We start from the raw sequence: 17,898 nt of genomic DNA, 5'->3' as shown, positions 1-17,898 counted from the left end.
CTCACTTTCATCTCGACCACCGCTGAAAAGCGGGCGGTCTGCTGGCCGAATTGAAGTGAGTAACCGTGTTTTATTATGTTCAAAACCCATTTCGGCATGTCGGGGATTTTTTCCCAGGCTTCTGCTCGCACAGATATGGGCTGAATGCTGGCTGGGGGCGTGTCGCAGTGACGTATGGGCCCCACCGGCAAATTGCCTTGTGCTAACACAGAGTCTACAGCTCTCAGAGGCGCAAGTGCGTGCTGAGCAGCCGTGTTGAGTGCCGAGTGCAGGGGTGCGTGTGAGAGTACAGGCACGCGCACTATCTCCGAGATGCTCGCAGCATGAGTCGGAGAGATGCTTGAAACTGTATGAACAGAGTTTTGTGGTGGGGGTGCATACATCGTAATAGGCACGTGCGCCACATTCATAAAGCTTCCCGCATTTAGTGGGGAGTTTCTTGGCTCGCGCATTGCATCTGTGATGCTTGCGGCATGAGATAGAGAGCTGTTTGGAACTGTATGGGCAGCGCTTATGGGTGGGGCTGCATATACTGTAGTAGGCACGCGCACCACTTCCATAAAGTCTTCCGCTCGCAGCGGGGACTTCTTGGCTATGCATACAGTGTTTGTGTGTAGGGGTGCGTGCAGTACAGCAGGCACGCGTGCTACATTTATAGTATTTCCCGTTTTTACTGGGGAAGTGTTTATAACTGTGGGAACAGTGCTTGTGTGTAGTGGTGCATACATGACAATAGGCACACGATCTACATTTTTGGGACGTCCAGCCTGAACTGGGGAGGTATTTGGCACTGTTTGGACAGTATTGATATGTGGGAATGCGCACTTTAGTGTGGACATGTGAACCCTTAGTGACACAGGCAGAAAATGACTCTTTTCGTGATTTCTGTGTGTCGCCGTAAAAACGGCGTTTGATTGCAGGTGAGCGAGTTCTATGACTGGCCCATTGACTGCTGTATAGACATTTTCAGCCACCTGTAAAGGGACTGGGTAATGTTTTACATGTTTGAGAGAGAGTGGTCTGGCTTTTGCGAGACACGTACTCTCTCTTTTTCTTCCTATTGCTAGGAAGACTTACGAGGCTCCGGGTTCAGTGTGATCTTGGGCCGAGGACCTCGTTGCTTTCTTCGGCCAGCGGAACGCGAGCGGCGTCGAGTGTCCTTTTCAGGTCTGCTCCTTGGCTGGGAGACGGGAGGTGCCGCCCTGTCTCGCTGCTGCTGCTGAGGCGGTTTCTGAGACGAGCTGGAGCGCTTGGGCAGGAAGTGATGCATAGCCTGCGAATCCTTCCGGGCCTCAGTGAAGCGCTCAGCGAATTCTTTCACCGCCGGTCCGAACAGGCCGCTCAGAGTGATAGGCGCGTCAAGGAATGGCGCCTTATCCGCGTCCTTCATCTCCGTTAGCGTCAACCACAGATGGCGCTCAAGGACAGTCAAGTTAGCCATGGCCCGGCCGATGGATTGGGCGGTGGCCTTTGTGGCTCGCAGGGCTATGTCCGTGGCGCTGCACAGGTCCTTGAAAGCCTCAGGTTCAGGTCCAGACTCGTCCATGGTGCGGAGAAGTTTGGCCTGATAGACTTGTAAATCCGCCATTGAGTGAAGCGCTGACGCAGCTTGGCCGGCGGCGGCGTATGCGCGACCGGCGAGAGCTGAGGTGGATCTGCAGGGCTTCGAGGGATGAGAAGATTTGGCCTTCCATCCAGCGGTGGAGGGTGGGCACAGATGGTTGGCCAAGGCCTCCTCGAGGGGCGGAGTTGCCTCGTAGCCTCTTTCTCTCGTGCCGTCCACTGAGGAGAGCGAGGAAGAAAAAGAAGGCTTTAGGCGAGCAGAGTGCGGGGCTTTCCACGACTTCGTGAGTTCGTCGTGGACTTCGGGAAGAAAGGAGAGGGTCTCTGTCGGGGCCTGCGGCGCCCTGCAGGAACCACTCGTCCAGCCGGCTGCGGGCAGGTTCTTCTGGAGAAGACCAGTCGAGCCCGAGGTCTTCCACGGCCTTGGACAGGATACGGACGATCTCAGAGTCCATGCTGGTGCCCGCGCTCGTGTCCGCTGATGTCGATGGCGTGGGGTCGAACGAGCCCGGCCAGTCGTCGGATGCAGCGTTAATAGAAAGGCTGTCATCCTTTTCATCGTCGTCCCCTGATGTGCCAAGCGAGGCGAGACCCACCGCTCTGTTGGAGGGGTGCAGGTCCGCCTCGTGAAATGGACTGGCGGCGGGAGATCTCTGGTAGCGGTGACGCACGCGGGGACTGGGCCGGCGTGATGTCACCGAAGTCTACGTGCTCCGGCAGCCTCTGTGAGCGGCGCTTTTCTTGCGCGGCTCGAACAGAGGTGGCAGCACGGTGGAAGCAGGCTCGTTTGCGGCGAAGCGGCAAAGCGAGCGCATTCGGCGAGGCCCAGGGAGTCGCATTCGGGCATCCGCCCTGAATGAGTGCAGCTTCTGCGTGGTCCGGTCCCAGGCAGCGAGTGCAAATGACGTGCCGATCTCCGTCAGGAAGAGGGCCTCTGCACGAGGCGCAGGCTGAAGGCATTTGAAACAACGCCTTGAAAAATTACTCTTTTACTTTAAAAAGCATCGCGGGGGCGAGCGCTTGCAGTAACGGATATGCGATGCGCGCCGGATGGCGTAGCAGAAGGCTTCGAAGGCGGCTGAAGGCGCCGGCGTCCTCTTAGCAGTCCTGCTGTAGGCTTTTCGACGGCGGGCGAAAGACTCCAACAATCCGGAGGATCCAGCGAAGAGAAGGTCTTCGCTGAAGGAGATTAAATCTAAAGGAACTCGCATGACGGGGTATCCATTATATAGCCTGGCTATGCTAATTTCGGCGGGCTCTGAGCGCACGAACGCGAGGCGCACGCCCATTGGTCGCGCGTTCAGAGTCGCCCCGTCATTGGTTCGAGCAGTTGCCGCAGCACAGCCGGCTCATTACTGTCTGCTGTGCAGCTGCAATGCGTTTTACATAAAGACTTCAATATTTCTCGAGAAACGGAGTTCTCCCATAGCGTAAGCTACTTACGCAATAGGAGAGACCTCTCGATGGGGAACCATAAAACATAGTATTACCATGGTACATATCCAGAAAAACATGGTATAACCATGGTACATATCCAGAAAACATAATTTTACCATGGTACACGTCCATAAAACATGGCAATACTATGGTACATATCCATAAAACATGGTATTACCATGGTTCATTTCAATAAAACATTGCACACATATATAAAACATATTATTACCATGGTACATATCCATAAAACATAGTATTACCATGGTGCACATCCATAAAACATGGCATTACTATGGTGCATATCCACAAAACATTGTATTACCATGGTACATATCCACAAAACATAGTATTACCATGGTTCATATCAATAAAACATGGTATTACTATGTTATTTATCCATAAAACATAGTATTACCATGGTGCACATCCATAAAACATGGCATTACTATGGTGCATATCCATAAAACATTGTATTACTATGGTAAATATCCATAAAACATGGTATTACCATGGTTCATTTCAATAAAACATTGCACACATATATAAAACTTATTATTACCATGGTACATATCCATAAATCATAGTATTACCATGGTACACATCCATAAAACATGGCATTACTATGTTATTTATCCATAAAACATGGTATTACTATGTTATTTATCCATAAAACATGGTATTACCATGGTTCATATCAATAAAACATGGTATTACTATGTTACCTTTCCATAAAACATGGTATTACTATGTTATTTATCCATAAAACATGGTATTACCATGGTTCATATCAATAAAACATGGTATTACTATGTTACCTATCCATAAAACATGGTATTACTATGTTATTTATCCATAAAACATGGTATTACCATGGTTCATATCAATAAAACATGGTATTACTATGTTACCTATCCATAAAACATGGTATTACTATGTTATTTATCCATAAAACATGGTATTACCATGGTTCATATCAATAAAACATGGTATTACTATCTTATTTATCCATAAAACATGGTATTACTATGTTATTTATCCATAAAACATGGTATTACCATGGTTCATATCAATAAAACATGGTATTACTATGTTACCTATCCATAAAACATAGTTTTACCATGGAAAACATCCATAAAACATGGCATTACTATGGTACATATCCATAAAACATAGTATTACCATGGTACATATCCATTAAACATGGTATTACCATGGTTCATATCAATAAAACATGGTATTACTATGTTATTTATCCATAAAACATTGTATTACCATGGTACATATCCATAAAACATTGTATTACCATGGTACATATACATTACAATTTTTTATTATCACGATACATATATATAAAACATGGTTTACTATGGTTCATATGCATAAAACATGGTATTATCATGGTATATATGCATACAAACATGGTATTAACATGGTACAGTTCCATAAAAGAAATGGTATTACCATGCTATCTTGCCCCAAATATAATGGTAACCCCATGGTATTTGTGCTAGTGGCATGTAATACAGTAATTATCACTTTGATAACAATGAACTTGGAAGAAATGTTTCATAAGGCAAATGAATGTAACACGTTAGGCATAAAGCCGTTACATTACTCAACATTTATCTTGAAGAGTAGAGTAAAGATGTATAAGACATAAAGACAAACTCTGGACTTTAACAAATCGAATTAAATGATCTTTGGTTACGTTTCTATCCTACGGGAAGACACATCAATTATAGGGTACAGGCGAACTTGGACGAACTCTGGATTTCACAACCTTTCTGTTCAGATCATAATAGTCATGCACATAAAATAAAACAAAAAAAAATCAAACTTACCCACGAGCACACAAAGTATATCCATCAGCACAATAAATAGCTTGTTCTTCTTCAGCTCTGTCATGGCTGTAATCTGGATGTTTATTGTAGATTGTTGTGGCTCGTGTAAAATCTCGGCTGGAGTGTAACCTGATCTGCTTGTTCTTCCGGATGTCCTGTGTTACCTGTGATAAAGGTGCACTGATAGTGAAACGTGTCCTTGCTCTGATTTTTCTTTTACGGGTGCTGCGCTCCGATCATTTCGCGCCACGGACTCTCTGACAGCGCCGGTTTCCCGCGAGTGAACGAGACGCGTGAAAACTAAACACTGCAGCATGAAGCACGAACACAAGTAGTGAACTGACTCGTATACTGAGGTACACTCCCCACAAAATGACGTCAACTATGTCCTTTTCTTTTTACACACTCTCTAGTTGAATGTGATTGAAGTTTAACTCTTTCAGATCCAAATGATGATAATCAAGGAAGTGCATAGGCTTTATATTCAGAGTAATGCCATATTTAACCCTTGTGCGTCAATTTAAAAAAGTTACTCAGAGGTCCTTAGAGGACAAAAAAGATGTCTTTAAATGACAGTTTATTTACATAATGCCACTGTTGTTTTTACACAACACACACACACACACACACACACACACACACACACACACACACACACACACACACACACACACACACACACACACACTTGTATCTGCATCATTTATTCAATTGGTCTGCAGCGCTTTATTATACAGCAAACAGTAAATAGGAAAAAAGCATGTATTTGCTCCATAGGATAAACATTCGAAAAATGGCGCCATCTGGTGGAAATTATAAAATGGCGCTAAATAATGTCTGTTATGTACAGTGTACTCTATTCGGTACTGCCACTTTGTTTGCATATTACTGTATGTGTATAATGCATACATTATGTATTTCGAGTGTATTTTGCATTATGTGTATATGCCAACAGCACATACTGTATTTGTGGTCTGAAATCTGTTACTACTGCATTGTTCTACTACAGAGTTAAAAGGTTAAAATACTTATCACGATTAATCTTGTGATTCCAGATGTTTCAGGTACTGTCCATGTAAGCGCAGCGTAGTTCTAGCGGAAAGACTATCAGCTCTATATCATCGCACCATTAGCTGGGTAATTCCTAGCCAATCACATTTAAGCCGTTGCTTTATATGTCTGCTCACAATCTATCACATTGCTGTTTCAGTGTGCTAACCTCCACCACCCCACCACCACCAGTTGAGTCCCATCCTGCATGGGGATCTCCGGCAGGATATGACGGTTCCGAGTACAACTTCTTCGGACCACCAGACGGGGCCTACGCCAAAGAGAGACATTACTTTTCGGTTTTATATTCATCAAATTAATGTCATCTTCCACTCAAGTCTTCCTGATAGAAGTTCATATATAAAAGGCCTACATCATATTTGAGATATTGTCTGAATTATTGTATTTTAATATAACTATATTTGAAAGAATTTTAAGTAATTTTTAGGCCCTATAGTGCATCCCGATCCCTGGTTGAGAACCAATGTTCTAGAAGGTTTTATGTATTCTAGGTTTAACTTCAGGAATATTGAAGCTTAAGCTTGCTCTCTAAGAAATGACAATTTAGTAAATGCTTAAAAGTCTAGAGGGAATATTGGTGGAGATTGTAGAGTGCTCTGATTTGATCGAAGGTTGTAATTGGCCTAAAAAGTTAGAGAATGACTAACCTATAGGGGTGTGATGGCGTAGTGGGCTAAAGCACATAACTGTTAATCAGAAGGTCGCTGGTTCGATCCCCACAGCCACAAACATTGTGTCCTTGAGCAAGGCACTTAACTCCAGGTTGCTCCGGGGGGATTGTCCCTGTAATAAGTGCACTGTAAGTCACTTTGGATAAAAGCGTCTGCCAAATGCATAAATGTAAATGTATGTAAATGATGGGGTTACAGTATGTCCCTTGCTCAAGGGTACAAATGAGATGAGTCTGATGGCTCTTTTTGGATTTCCCTGGGGTTTGAACCTGCAACCTTTCAGTCCATTCAGTTTTTGGAACATTCCATGTTCCACAAACAAACTACCATACATTCCGCCATTTCAATTTCATTGAGACATTATTCGGCCTTAATATGAACCTTAAGAACCTAACATTAACTTTTTACATTGATTTCTCTCTATATGAAAGATGTCCATTACGGTGCAGTCAAAGTGCAGAGCAAATCTTCCTATTATCAATTGGCACACCTGAGAAAGATCAACAAATATAACCAAAGTTCAAAGTATGCTGGCGTTTTTGAGTACATATACTGTACATGTATATATAGTTATAGTTTTTTTTGTTGTTGTTGTTGTTTATGCTGTATTCACTTTCAAATAACAACCCTGAGTACTTGGAATATGTTTTTGTTCACTTTAATAGTCAAATTACAATGCAGTTAGTACCACACACGTGCTTTAAGAATATCAGAATATCTGAAATAGTTTAGAATTCTTCAGTTTCTTCTTTCATTCTTTTTAGAGCAACTTTAGCAGGCTGATAAATTCCCGAAGGAGCAGAGGAATGTAGGTAGTGTGTTATGAACTAAGGGTCAGCACAGTTTTGATGGGTCAGTGCTGGCACACAACCGATCTGCGCTCCTGATGCTGACGACCAGCTTTGTTGAGCCGGATGTATGTGTGACACTGGCCTGGCCCGTCTCTGTCCAAACAAAGAGGGAATTTGTCGGAAATTCCACTTGCAGGAAAGATGGACAAGCGTTGATGAACTTTGGCCCCTAGTTGCAACGTTCCCACAAAAGTCATGTTTCGAATCCATGCCTGAATCAATCTCGCTTTCATTTCCTCTGCAGCACAACGGTTTATCTTCAGCCACAGCACACAAAAATAAATGTTCCCATTATTTACAACAGCATTACCCAATGAAAATAAATACAGTTTAATATACAATACGCACACAGTGGGGTCCAAAAGTCTGAGACGACATTAAAAATCTGGGATTTAGTTTTATTTAATGATGGAAATAAACAAGTTTCAGGTTTATAGTTTAAAAGTAAAATCAACCACAGATAAACATAAAAAATTCTGCGTTGTAAGTCTTTAATCAAATGTAAGCCAATTTACATTCACCTAAAAATGTACTCACTTTTACTCACCAACCTTTCACTTAAATTGTTATGTTGATAATACTGTAATTATAAATAGAAAGAATGCATAATAGGATTTTTATAAGTGGTCTCAGACTTTTAGGCCACATCGATAGTTCACACTAGGTGGGTTATGTAGGAGATTTTACAGCTTAACAGTTTTTTATATGTAATACAACAGATTTCCCCCTGAAAACTGCACAAATGTGACAATTTAACATTTTACAGCAACAGCTGAGGATATTTATGTTGTTAGGACCACAGCATGGAAACACACACAATAATAACTTTTCTAAACAGGAACAAATTATTTTTCACATACACTGAAAAATCCAGTATTTTAGTCATGTTTTCCAGTGTAAATATCTAAACATCATTAAAACAAGATACATTACTTGATACGCAAAATGACTTAAAATATATCTAACAAAATGTTGTGAGTTTCAGAGAAACTATTAGGCAACGGGGTAAGAAAACGAAATGTCTTTCCCTTTTTTTAATCAGAAAAATAAACTTGTTTTCCCTTTAAATTAGAACGATAAACGTCTATTTACTTTGAATAAAGTTTTATTTTTATTATCCCAAATTGTTTTTTTCTTGCTTTAAGCATATACCTCACTACATTCTGTTTGATTTCTCTGACAACAAGACTTTATATATCAAAATATCTAAACGTCCTTTAAACAAGACACATTTACTTGAGAAACGGAATAACATATTTTTGTTTGCAGAGAAATTTACAATATTTATTACGTTTCTGAAAAACTATTTGCCAATGCGTAAGAATAATAAACTAGTTTCCCTTTAAATCTGAAAAATAAAATTGTTTCCCTTTTAAATCTGAAAAATAAAATTGTTTCCCTTTTAAATTTGAAAAATAAAATTGTTTCCCTTTTAAATTTGAAAAATAAAATTGTTTTCCTTTTAAATTTGAAAAATAAACTCGTTTCCCTTTTAAATTTGAAAAATAAACTTGTTTTCCCTTTGAGTCGTATAGTATATTAGTAGTATATAGTAATATAGTATATTAGAATAGTATATACTCTTAGCCCAAATAGTTTTCTCTTGTTTTTAGCATGAACCTTCCTTAATGTATTTACATTTCTCTGAAAACAAGATTTTTTTGTAACCAGTCCCATTAAGACTTCATTCACATGGGACACCATCTCAAATTGCTTAATTCTCACCTCCACTGGCTCATTTTAGCATTGTTAAAACATAAGTGATGTACTCTCAGATAAACCGTGAAGAACTATGTCTTGTGGTCCTCTGGTAAAGACTGCAGAACTGTGACACTCTCATCAGAATCTAGAGTTCGGTATCCGTCTACAGCTTCTACGGCAGGTATATAGCTTTGGGACACTTGGACATACTCACACAAATCGTCTGGTTTCATTTGATTGCTTCTGTAGGCAAAGACCGTATCAAACAACAGATTGGCCGTTGAGGGCTGCTGGTCAACTTGATAACCAGCCAATGTGACTTGATCTGGTCTGATGTAGCTCTGGTTGATGAAATGTACTGAAAAGGCTTGAGTTGTTTCCTCAGTTCTCTGTTGACCCACCAGTGGTCTTGGGCCCATGTACGTTGTAACTAAATTAGTGTTGTAGGATTTGGGTTGCTCAATGTCGTTGTTTAAAGGTTGATCGGTGCGGTAGCTTAGCACTTGAACCGGGATGTATTCTTTCTTGTCGTAACTGTGGTAGCCTGAGGTTTGACTTACAGTGATGAAGGCGCTCATGGGAGAGGATGTTGGTCTAGGCTGTAGGACACAGAAAGAAAAATGGCATGAAACTGAATTTTGCTCTGGTGTCACCTTTAAACACTCCCTAATACTGATTTGACTATGTTGTATCAAGGCTCATGTGCATGATTCAGACAACCCCAGTGCCGGATATAGGGGGTGCTGGGATGAGCTTCGAAATGCCTATGCATAGAATCCTAGTCTATGAGATGTCCACACAAATATAGTCAAAAAACATGTGTGTGTCTGCATCTGTGTGTGTGTGTGTGTGTGTGTGTGTGTGCATGCGTGCGTGCATATGTGTTCTGCATTGTGGACGTGCTACTATTTTATTATTGTGAGTATGTGTTCTGCATCAGCTTATTGCTCTGTGTTATAGTCTCACCCATTATTTTCCAATGGTGGGTCAAATTTGACCCGAACATGATGAGTGTTGCACTTTTTGTTTTACAACCACTTAAGACTCATGGTGTATTCAGATGACAATTTTAGGAAAAGTCCTTAAGCCTCGTACCACTCAGATAAGGGTAATTAATTTTGTATTTTTTATTTTACCCATTTGGGAATCACTGGCATAGTTTATAGATTATGGATGCCATGTGTCAATCGTTGTGTTTATATTTACTTCAAATAACATGCCAAATGTGGTTTGTAGAGGAATAGTTCACCCAACAAATACAATTCTGCTCTTATTTACTAAATCTTTACACAGCTCTTTTCCATACACTGACAGTTTACAGTAGCCACATCTGTCAAGCTCCAAAATAATGACAGGATTGATAAAATCAAGCTGCTTTTTGTTGCTGAATATCCTGTGATGAATCTTCATGATACAACAACTAATTTGTTGTATCAGCTTTTGATTGAAATGAAACTTTATAATTGCAAAGGAAATAAAATCTTACCTGACATGGCTTAATGTTTGACCAGGCTAACAGGCTGCTCTTTGAGGGGTCTGGTACAGTTGGGCACAGACAGTGTTTAATCCTAATAAACAACAATAATAAGAACTTTTTAAAAATGCAAAAATGTGGTTTACAGTGATGCATTTGCAATGGAAGTGAATGGAGCCAATCTGTAAACATTACAATACTCACTGTCTCAAAAGCAAAGCCACTAGACATAAACAATATGCATGTTAACACGATTTTAGTGCGACAAAATTGCTTATTAACCTTTTCTGTGTACAGTTATAGCCAATTTTGCAAATTATGCAGCATCAACTATAATTAAACCATTTGTAGGTTGATTTCACCTAAAAGTGCAATCCTGTAACTCTTTCGCTCGATCAAAACAAGTTTATTTAAGCATCTCAATCAGCTCGACACAGTAACATTGTTTCAACCAAAAGTTTAAATTTGTGGCGGGAGTAGATTGTACCACCAAACGATGAAGTGGGAGCTTTTCTGGAAAAATCTGCAAGTGATCACTGTTTGGTGATGCTAGAAATAACACACTTCAGCTTTAATGAGTTCAAGCATGTCACGTACCTCACCCGCATGCATACTGGTACTATGAGAATAATACAACTCAGTAGTAGTGCACACAATAGTATGGGGATTACTTCTATATCGTCATGCCCTGTGAACACACATACACAAAGGTGTAACGATAAGACTGTTTATACAGGCAGAGAGGAAAAGTTCAAAAGGGATCATTCTTACCCACAGCCACCATCTGCCATGGACCAGCGGCGCCCCCTTCTACAGTGTGAGCAATTACACAGATGTTGTAGATTCCTTCCATCAGCCCACTCAGAGATATCTGTTCAACACTGCCCCCTACCTGTTCCCCTTTACATACAAAAGTATGAACATTTGGATGATTACACATTTACTGAGCCTTAAAAGGATAGTTCACCCAAATATTAAAATTGTGTCATTATTTACTGACCCTCATGTTGTTCCAAACACATATAAATGTATGTCCACCAAAGACAGAAACCCATATGTGTAAGAAATTGATTTGTTCAGAATTTTAATTTTTGGGTGAACTGCTCCGTTAATAAAAAGGTTGCTTTAATTTTTCAAAAGAAAATTTTGCTTCTTACTTTTGACTTTTCCATTTATAGTGTACATAACAGTGTAGTATTGGAGAAAGCCGTGTAGTTTGTCTATAGGAACAGGGTCCCATCTCAGAGTTATACTTCGGCTGCTGGTCTGCAGCACTTTCAGCTTTGGACCGACAGACGGCGCTGAAACACAGGAACACGTGATGTCAGTACATGCATAACATCAACAAGAAGAGGACTGTAGTTACTTGTTTACAAAACGCTGTGTCTAGAACTGTTCTCTCATATCTTACTATAATATTCAACTCTGAATATATATATAAAAAAGGCATCGTAGTACCGAATGAGTATCAGTACCTGTCCAAAACACCATGGTTTTACAATGGTATATGTAAATAAAAACAACAACAACAGAAAAAAATAACATATTACTATGGTTGGTACATTTTTATTAACATAATGCCCCTTTAATTGAAGACTTACTGTAACCCTTGTGCGACCTCTGGGATATATTGTTTTTTTCACGATCATTTTGGCTGTGTTAATGCCAACTGCATAAATTTAGCCGATGGTGTGTATTTTTGGGACATTTTTATATTTCAACCTTCCTATGATACATCTATAATACACTGTGTACACAAAATAGTTACACTCAAGTCCTTTAGGACAAAAATGTCCCCACTGAAACCCATTAAACTGCAATATTTGATCTCAGTGCCATTAAAGCATAAAATCATGAATTCTTTGGTATTATGCTTTCTGGTATTATGCTTTTTTAAAATATATTTTCCACCAGATGGCGCCATTTTTTTCATGTTTAGCCTATGGAGCAAATACATGCTTTTTTCCTATTTTCTGTTTGCTGTATAATAAGAGCACTGCAGGCTAACTGAATAAATTATGCATCTTAAATTGTGTGGTTGTGTTGTATGGATGTCAGAGTGTGTTTTGTATGTTTGTATTGAGAAGTTTGTGTGTTTGTGTGTGTGTGTGTGTGTGTGTGTGTGTGTGTGTGTGTGTGTGTGTGTGTGTGTGTGTAAAAACGACAGTGGCATTATGTAAACAAACTGTCATTTAAAGGGTTAAAATCCTGAAAATTATTGAATATTTGGTAGTTATGATCAGGACTGATGTTGTTTAAAAAAAACAAATTGAAAGTGGAAAATAATATTAATATATAATTTTATTATGGCAGTTTTTTGATGCAGACATTTTTGTCCTCTAAGGACCTCTGAGTAACCTTTTTAAATTGATGCCAAGGGTTAATTACAGGAGCATACATAATGCATATTTTGTGTGTGTGTGTGTGTGTGTTGTCAAACAGTATTCAAATACATGTGTGGCATGAGCTTGATTTTTGTGCACAGAATGTTATGCAAATTTATGGGCAGTTGCAATGCATTTAGTTTGTTATTATATTAAAAATAATGCAATACATTTCTAAATGTAATATAATTAATAAACATTAATACAATTCAATGATATATTATTAATGTATACATTTATCTTTAAATCTTAAATACCTTAATAATAAATTAATTTTAAGATTTAGAAATGTCAATTTCATAAAAAATTTTTTGGAATTGAGTAATCTTTAACAAAATAAATAAAAAAATAAAAACATTTTAAGATTCAATAATTTTATTGTATTAACAAAAATTACACAATTCAATTTGATGGACTTTTGTTATGACTGTAGGGGAAACAAATAGAACAAAGGGAACCAGTTTATTGACATTGATTTGAGATTAATACAGTTCTCAAGTACAAAAATATGCCATCTTCCACAATATATCTGTAATTAGAATGTATTACAGGCCAATAATCCCCATGTGACAAATCTCCCTTATTCATCCGTTTTCAATATATGTCATGTAAGCCCCTCATATATTTCACAATTATCTTTGTAAAAGTGTATGACTGTGACTGACCTCCTTCCCGTGTGAAGGCAATGACATACTTCTCTTTTCCTGTTATTTCCTTATAAAGAATGATGACAGACAGATTATATGGGACCTCTGGAAGCAGACCTGCAACATGCACACACTGACATTTACTTAAACAATTCTGTCCTAATTATATGATAAAAATTTATATGATTAATAATAAAAGATTGCATTTTATCTTGAAAAATTTAGACATTTTAAAAGGCGCACAAAGTATTTTTGTCCACTTAAATTCTATATAAAGCTGATTTGGAATTATTTTAAAATAGTTTTACACCCAAAAAAGTAGACCGACTCTAGATATATCAGTGTTATAGAAAAAGCTGTTTAATTCTACATAAGCTATAGGCCATCTGAATACTACTTATTTTAATTCAATAACCCTACTATTATGGGACAATTTCAATTGCAGAATAAATATTAAATATAAAAAGCTTTTTCTATTGCATGATGCTGCATTTTTGTCAAGATCACTATTGTATCAGCCAGCGAAATGTAAACAAATAATTACTTAGTGCACCTTTCTAACAAGACAAACAGGCCTTTTATGGAGAAAATTGACTTGACATACCGGAGATAATAAAACTTCTTGGAGTTTCATCCAGGTGTTCAAAGTGCAGATGGGTCATTCTGTTGTGAGGTATGGGAATCCACTGCAACACAAATCCGGTCTCTGATTGGTTCATTGGAGCTGCCCATTCTACTTTCAGTTGAGTGTCATCCAATTGCATGACACTGACATTCTGGGGGGCTGGGAGTTCTAAGAACGGCATAGGAGATGAGTTGAGGATAAATATCCAGTGTGTTGTTCCAAAATAGAAAGCATAGTTGCGCACAATCAAACTGATGCTACTTCGTGGGTGTAAAGCCAGGTTACCTGCATCCGTGTGTCCAGGTATGTAGAGATGTGCCGTAGGTGATGTCCCGGCAGAGTTAGCAGCTGTCAGACTGCAGTAACACTGATTGAAAGAGACAATGAGAATGCAGGAGGTTTTCGAGGAATCTAAAGTGCCGCAAGTCCATTGCGAAGAGTCCACCTCATTACAACAAGACACAGTGTAACTGAGCACATCACCATTCGCCTCAGGCCAGGAGAGGGGCTAAAAGGAGATAAAAACAAAAAAAGAATTATGGATGTTATAAGGATTTCCCAATTTGGGCTTCACAAACCCCTTAGAGGTGCAAGATGGAACATTATATGTATACATATATGACAAATCAACACTGTAAAGGGATCAATGGAAAGGAGGAGACGAGAACCGGCTTGACATTATAAATAATAGTTTTAATAACAAACTTAAAAGACAAACACACACATATGACGGACATGTCCGTAAACTATCTCTCTCTCCCGTACGATCCTCTGCAGTCGACCTTTATCCCTCTCGGAGGCTTGATTAGCCTAATACGGGACCGGGTGTGTAGGATCACGACCCGGCCCCGCCCTCCACCCTGCCACAAACACTCTCATTAGTCATGACACTCTCATGTATTTAGATCTTTATTTTACAATATTTCACTGTAGTGAAGTATTGAACTTATTTTAAAATGTAATTATTTGAAAACCCTGTCAGCATTTGCTCATTGCTTTATAATTTATCACTGCTTCATTTAATATTATAAACAACATATTGTTTATTTCCATATTGTTGAACATAAGTCTATCAATGGCTTCCAGTCCACAGCAATCCATTTTGCAATTGAATCTGCCAATCTGTCCGAGGTAGATTTATTATAAGGGCTTTTGTTAAGTTTTCTTATTTTGATTTTCTCCCCAATTTAAAATGTCCAATTCCCAATGCGCTCTAAGGCCTCATGGTGGCATAGTGACTCAATCCGGGTGGCAGAGGACGATTCTCAGTTGCCTCCATGTCAATCCGTGCATCTTATCATGTGGCTTGTTGAGTGCGTTACCGCGGAGACGTAGCGCATGTGGAGGCTTCACCCTATTCTCCGCGGCATCTGTGTGCCCCTCTGAGAGCGAGAACCACACATTATAGCGACCACCAGGAGTTTACCCCATGTGACTCTACCCTCCCTAGCAACCGGGCCAATTTGGTTGCTAAGGAGACCAGGCTGGAGTCACTCAACACACCCTGGATTCGAACTCACGACTCCAGGGGTGGTTGTCAGCGTCTTTACTCACAGAGCTACCCAAGCCCCCCTATAAGGTCTTTTCTAAGGACATGCCAATGTACACATGTGTCTTGATATAGTTATTCAAGCATGTGGGGCAGAAAGTCTGCTGCCCTCTTGAACTCCACAGCGCCCCCCCTGTTTTTTTTCAATGGAAATTTGTGGTCAAATATGGTACTGCAACAAACCCTCATTGAGACACATTGGGGCAGAAATGATGTGCCCATACATTGTGCCAAACCAAAGGTAAATGTATTATTAGTGAAGGCCAACAGTGTGACAGATCGCGAACATGGCGAACACTATCGATGAACGTGTAACAGCGTGTCATTTCTTTTGCAAATTCAAGACAAACTGACCATCTAACAACATGGTCATAACAAGCCAGACACAGAAAATAGTTTTGGCAATCAAAAGATAAAGGTAGATGATAAGACATTGTATGTTTTGTATGATGACAAATTGTCATTTGTCAATTGACAATTGTCAAAAAGCCTTTCTTTTTTTTTACATTTACTGTGATTTAAAACATTATTATAATAATAAAGCATTTAGCTTTTTATTAATGTGGAAACATGTAAACGGCATGCAGATAATTGTGTTTCTCTCCATCTCCTCCCTGGGGTCCTACAACAGCAGTTCAAATGATAAAATGACATTTGATTTAGATTACAATCTACTGTTGTTTTTATTTAGTTATATTTATTGAGTTCTAGCATGTATTTTACAGTATAAGGGAAATTATGACTGGAATCTCAGTTAGCCATATGGCACAGTGGATTCTTCTCAGTACATCTTAGTACACATAAATCTGCACTTTTGTAAAGTACATTTGAATTTGAACAAATAGCTTAAATTTAACAGGCTCCAAGTTCACCAGAAATAACACTAATCACCTGAATGGTAATTGCACACAAATCACAACTATCAACCAGCTACAACAAAACAACAGTCAAACGAATTAAAACCATATGCATTTTTAAATAACAATTATTACTTCCCTTGTTTTGACCACACATACAGAATTTATTCAAATTCAAGGGATTATGGGTATTCCAACAGCCGTAATTTTGTACTTGATAATTTTGAGTTTAAAGTACATATATATTTGAGTTATGCTTCCAAAATATGACATTTCAAGTCTGTATAATTAGGACCGCTTAAATGTTTTTGGTAATGACAACTTTAGGATTTGGAGAGTAACGGTAACTTAATTAAAACTAGTAAGAATAGTAAAACTTAAGCTTAAGGTGAGTAAACTATTTTGTTTATTTAATTTAGTATTTTAAAAAAATTTAGAAATCTATTAGTATTTACACTGTGGACATGTTTTCGTGAGATTCGCCGTAGTATAAATATTATACCCCATTTAATACATTTCCAAAGAAGCAAGTTGCTGTAGTGGAACAGTCAGATTATTCACTAATTCCTCAAAGAACATATAGTTCATTTTTATTTTTTCAAGCTCGAGTAGGTAAGAAAACAGGATGTGGTCTACTATGATGAGAGATTTCAGCTGACACAGGAAAATCTGAGTGTGTTATTAAAAGAGGAAGTGTTTTTTGTGGCTACAAATTAAATAAATAAATCCTTTATTTCTGTTGCGCTAATGGATGTCACTCTCCTTTCTATCTTCATATGTATTCATATAAAAAATTCATAGCCATGTTATTGTGTTGTTGCGAAACCCATTTTATATGTTTGAATCCTGACGGTACCATAGAAAAACAAAACAAAATATACTTTCTGTGCAAAAGTTTTAGGCAGGTGTGAACAATGTTGCATAGTGAGGATGTCTTCAAAAATAATGCCGTAAATAGTTTTAATTGATCACTTTATGTCATACAAAGTCCAGTAAATATAATAAAGCTAAAACAACATTCGGTGTGACCTTTGCCCTTGAAAAGAGCCACAATTCTCCTAGTTACACCTGGACACAGTTTTTCTTGGTTGTTGGCAGATCGGATGTTCTTGGAGAATTCTCCACAGTTCTTCTGTATATTTCTGCTGTCTCAATTGCTTCTGTCTCTTTATGTAATCTCAGACTGACACCATGTTCATTGGGGGGCTCTGTGGGGGCCATGACATC

General features: G+C 39.1%; 2 protein-coding genes across 3 annotated transcripts in view; both read right to left on the bottom strand.

Annotated features, from left to right (window-relative positions):
• plpp2a (phospholipid phosphatase 2a) overlaps positions 1-5,209 on the bottom strand; it is a 46,801-nt gene extending 41,592 nt beyond the window's left edge. Inside the window, exon 1 of the mRNA XM_052134225.1 lies at positions 4,842-5,209. Within this exon, the coding sequence (XP_051990185.1) occupies positions 4,842-4,905 (64 nt within the window). The 5' untranslated portion in view covers positions 4,906-5,209. The remainder of the gene's footprint in view (positions 1-4,841) is intronic.
• A 2,031-nt stretch (positions 5,210-7,240) lies between these two features.
• Positions 7,241-17,898, bottom strand: part of LOC127649428 (interleukin-6 receptor subunit beta) — a 30,991-nt gene continuing 20,333 nt past the window's right edge. For both annotated transcript variants that reach the window (XM_052134507.1, XM_052134506.1), the window contains exons 8-15: positions 14,551-14,773; positions 14,245-14,433; positions 13,659-13,757; positions 11,767-11,910; positions 11,381-11,509; positions 11,207-11,297; positions 10,622-10,703; positions 7,241-9,734 (exon numbers count right to left, since the gene is read on the bottom strand). In XM_052134507.1, coding sequence (XP_051990467.1) covers positions 9,225-9,734; positions 10,622-10,703; positions 11,207-11,297; positions 11,381-11,509; positions 11,767-11,910; positions 13,659-13,757; positions 14,245-14,433; positions 14,551-14,773 — 1,467 coding nt within the window. In that variant the 3' untranslated portion in view covers positions 7,241-9,224. The remainder of the gene's footprint in view (positions 9,735-10,621; positions 10,704-11,206; positions 11,298-11,380; positions 11,510-11,766; positions 11,911-13,658; positions 13,758-14,244; positions 14,434-14,550; positions 14,774-17,898) is intronic.

The sequence above is a fragment of the Xyrauchen texanus genome, chromosome 9 (genome assembly GCF_025860055.1).
Source record: "Xyrauchen texanus isolate HMW12.3.18 chromosome 9, RBS_HiC_50CHRs, whole genome shotgun sequence".
Taxonomy (NCBI): Eukaryota; Metazoa; Chordata; class Actinopteri; order Cypriniformes; family Catostomidae; genus Xyrauchen; species Xyrauchen texanus.
The sequence above is the reverse complement of the archived record's forward strand: the minus strand, read 5'-3'. Positions and strand labels throughout refer to the sequence as shown.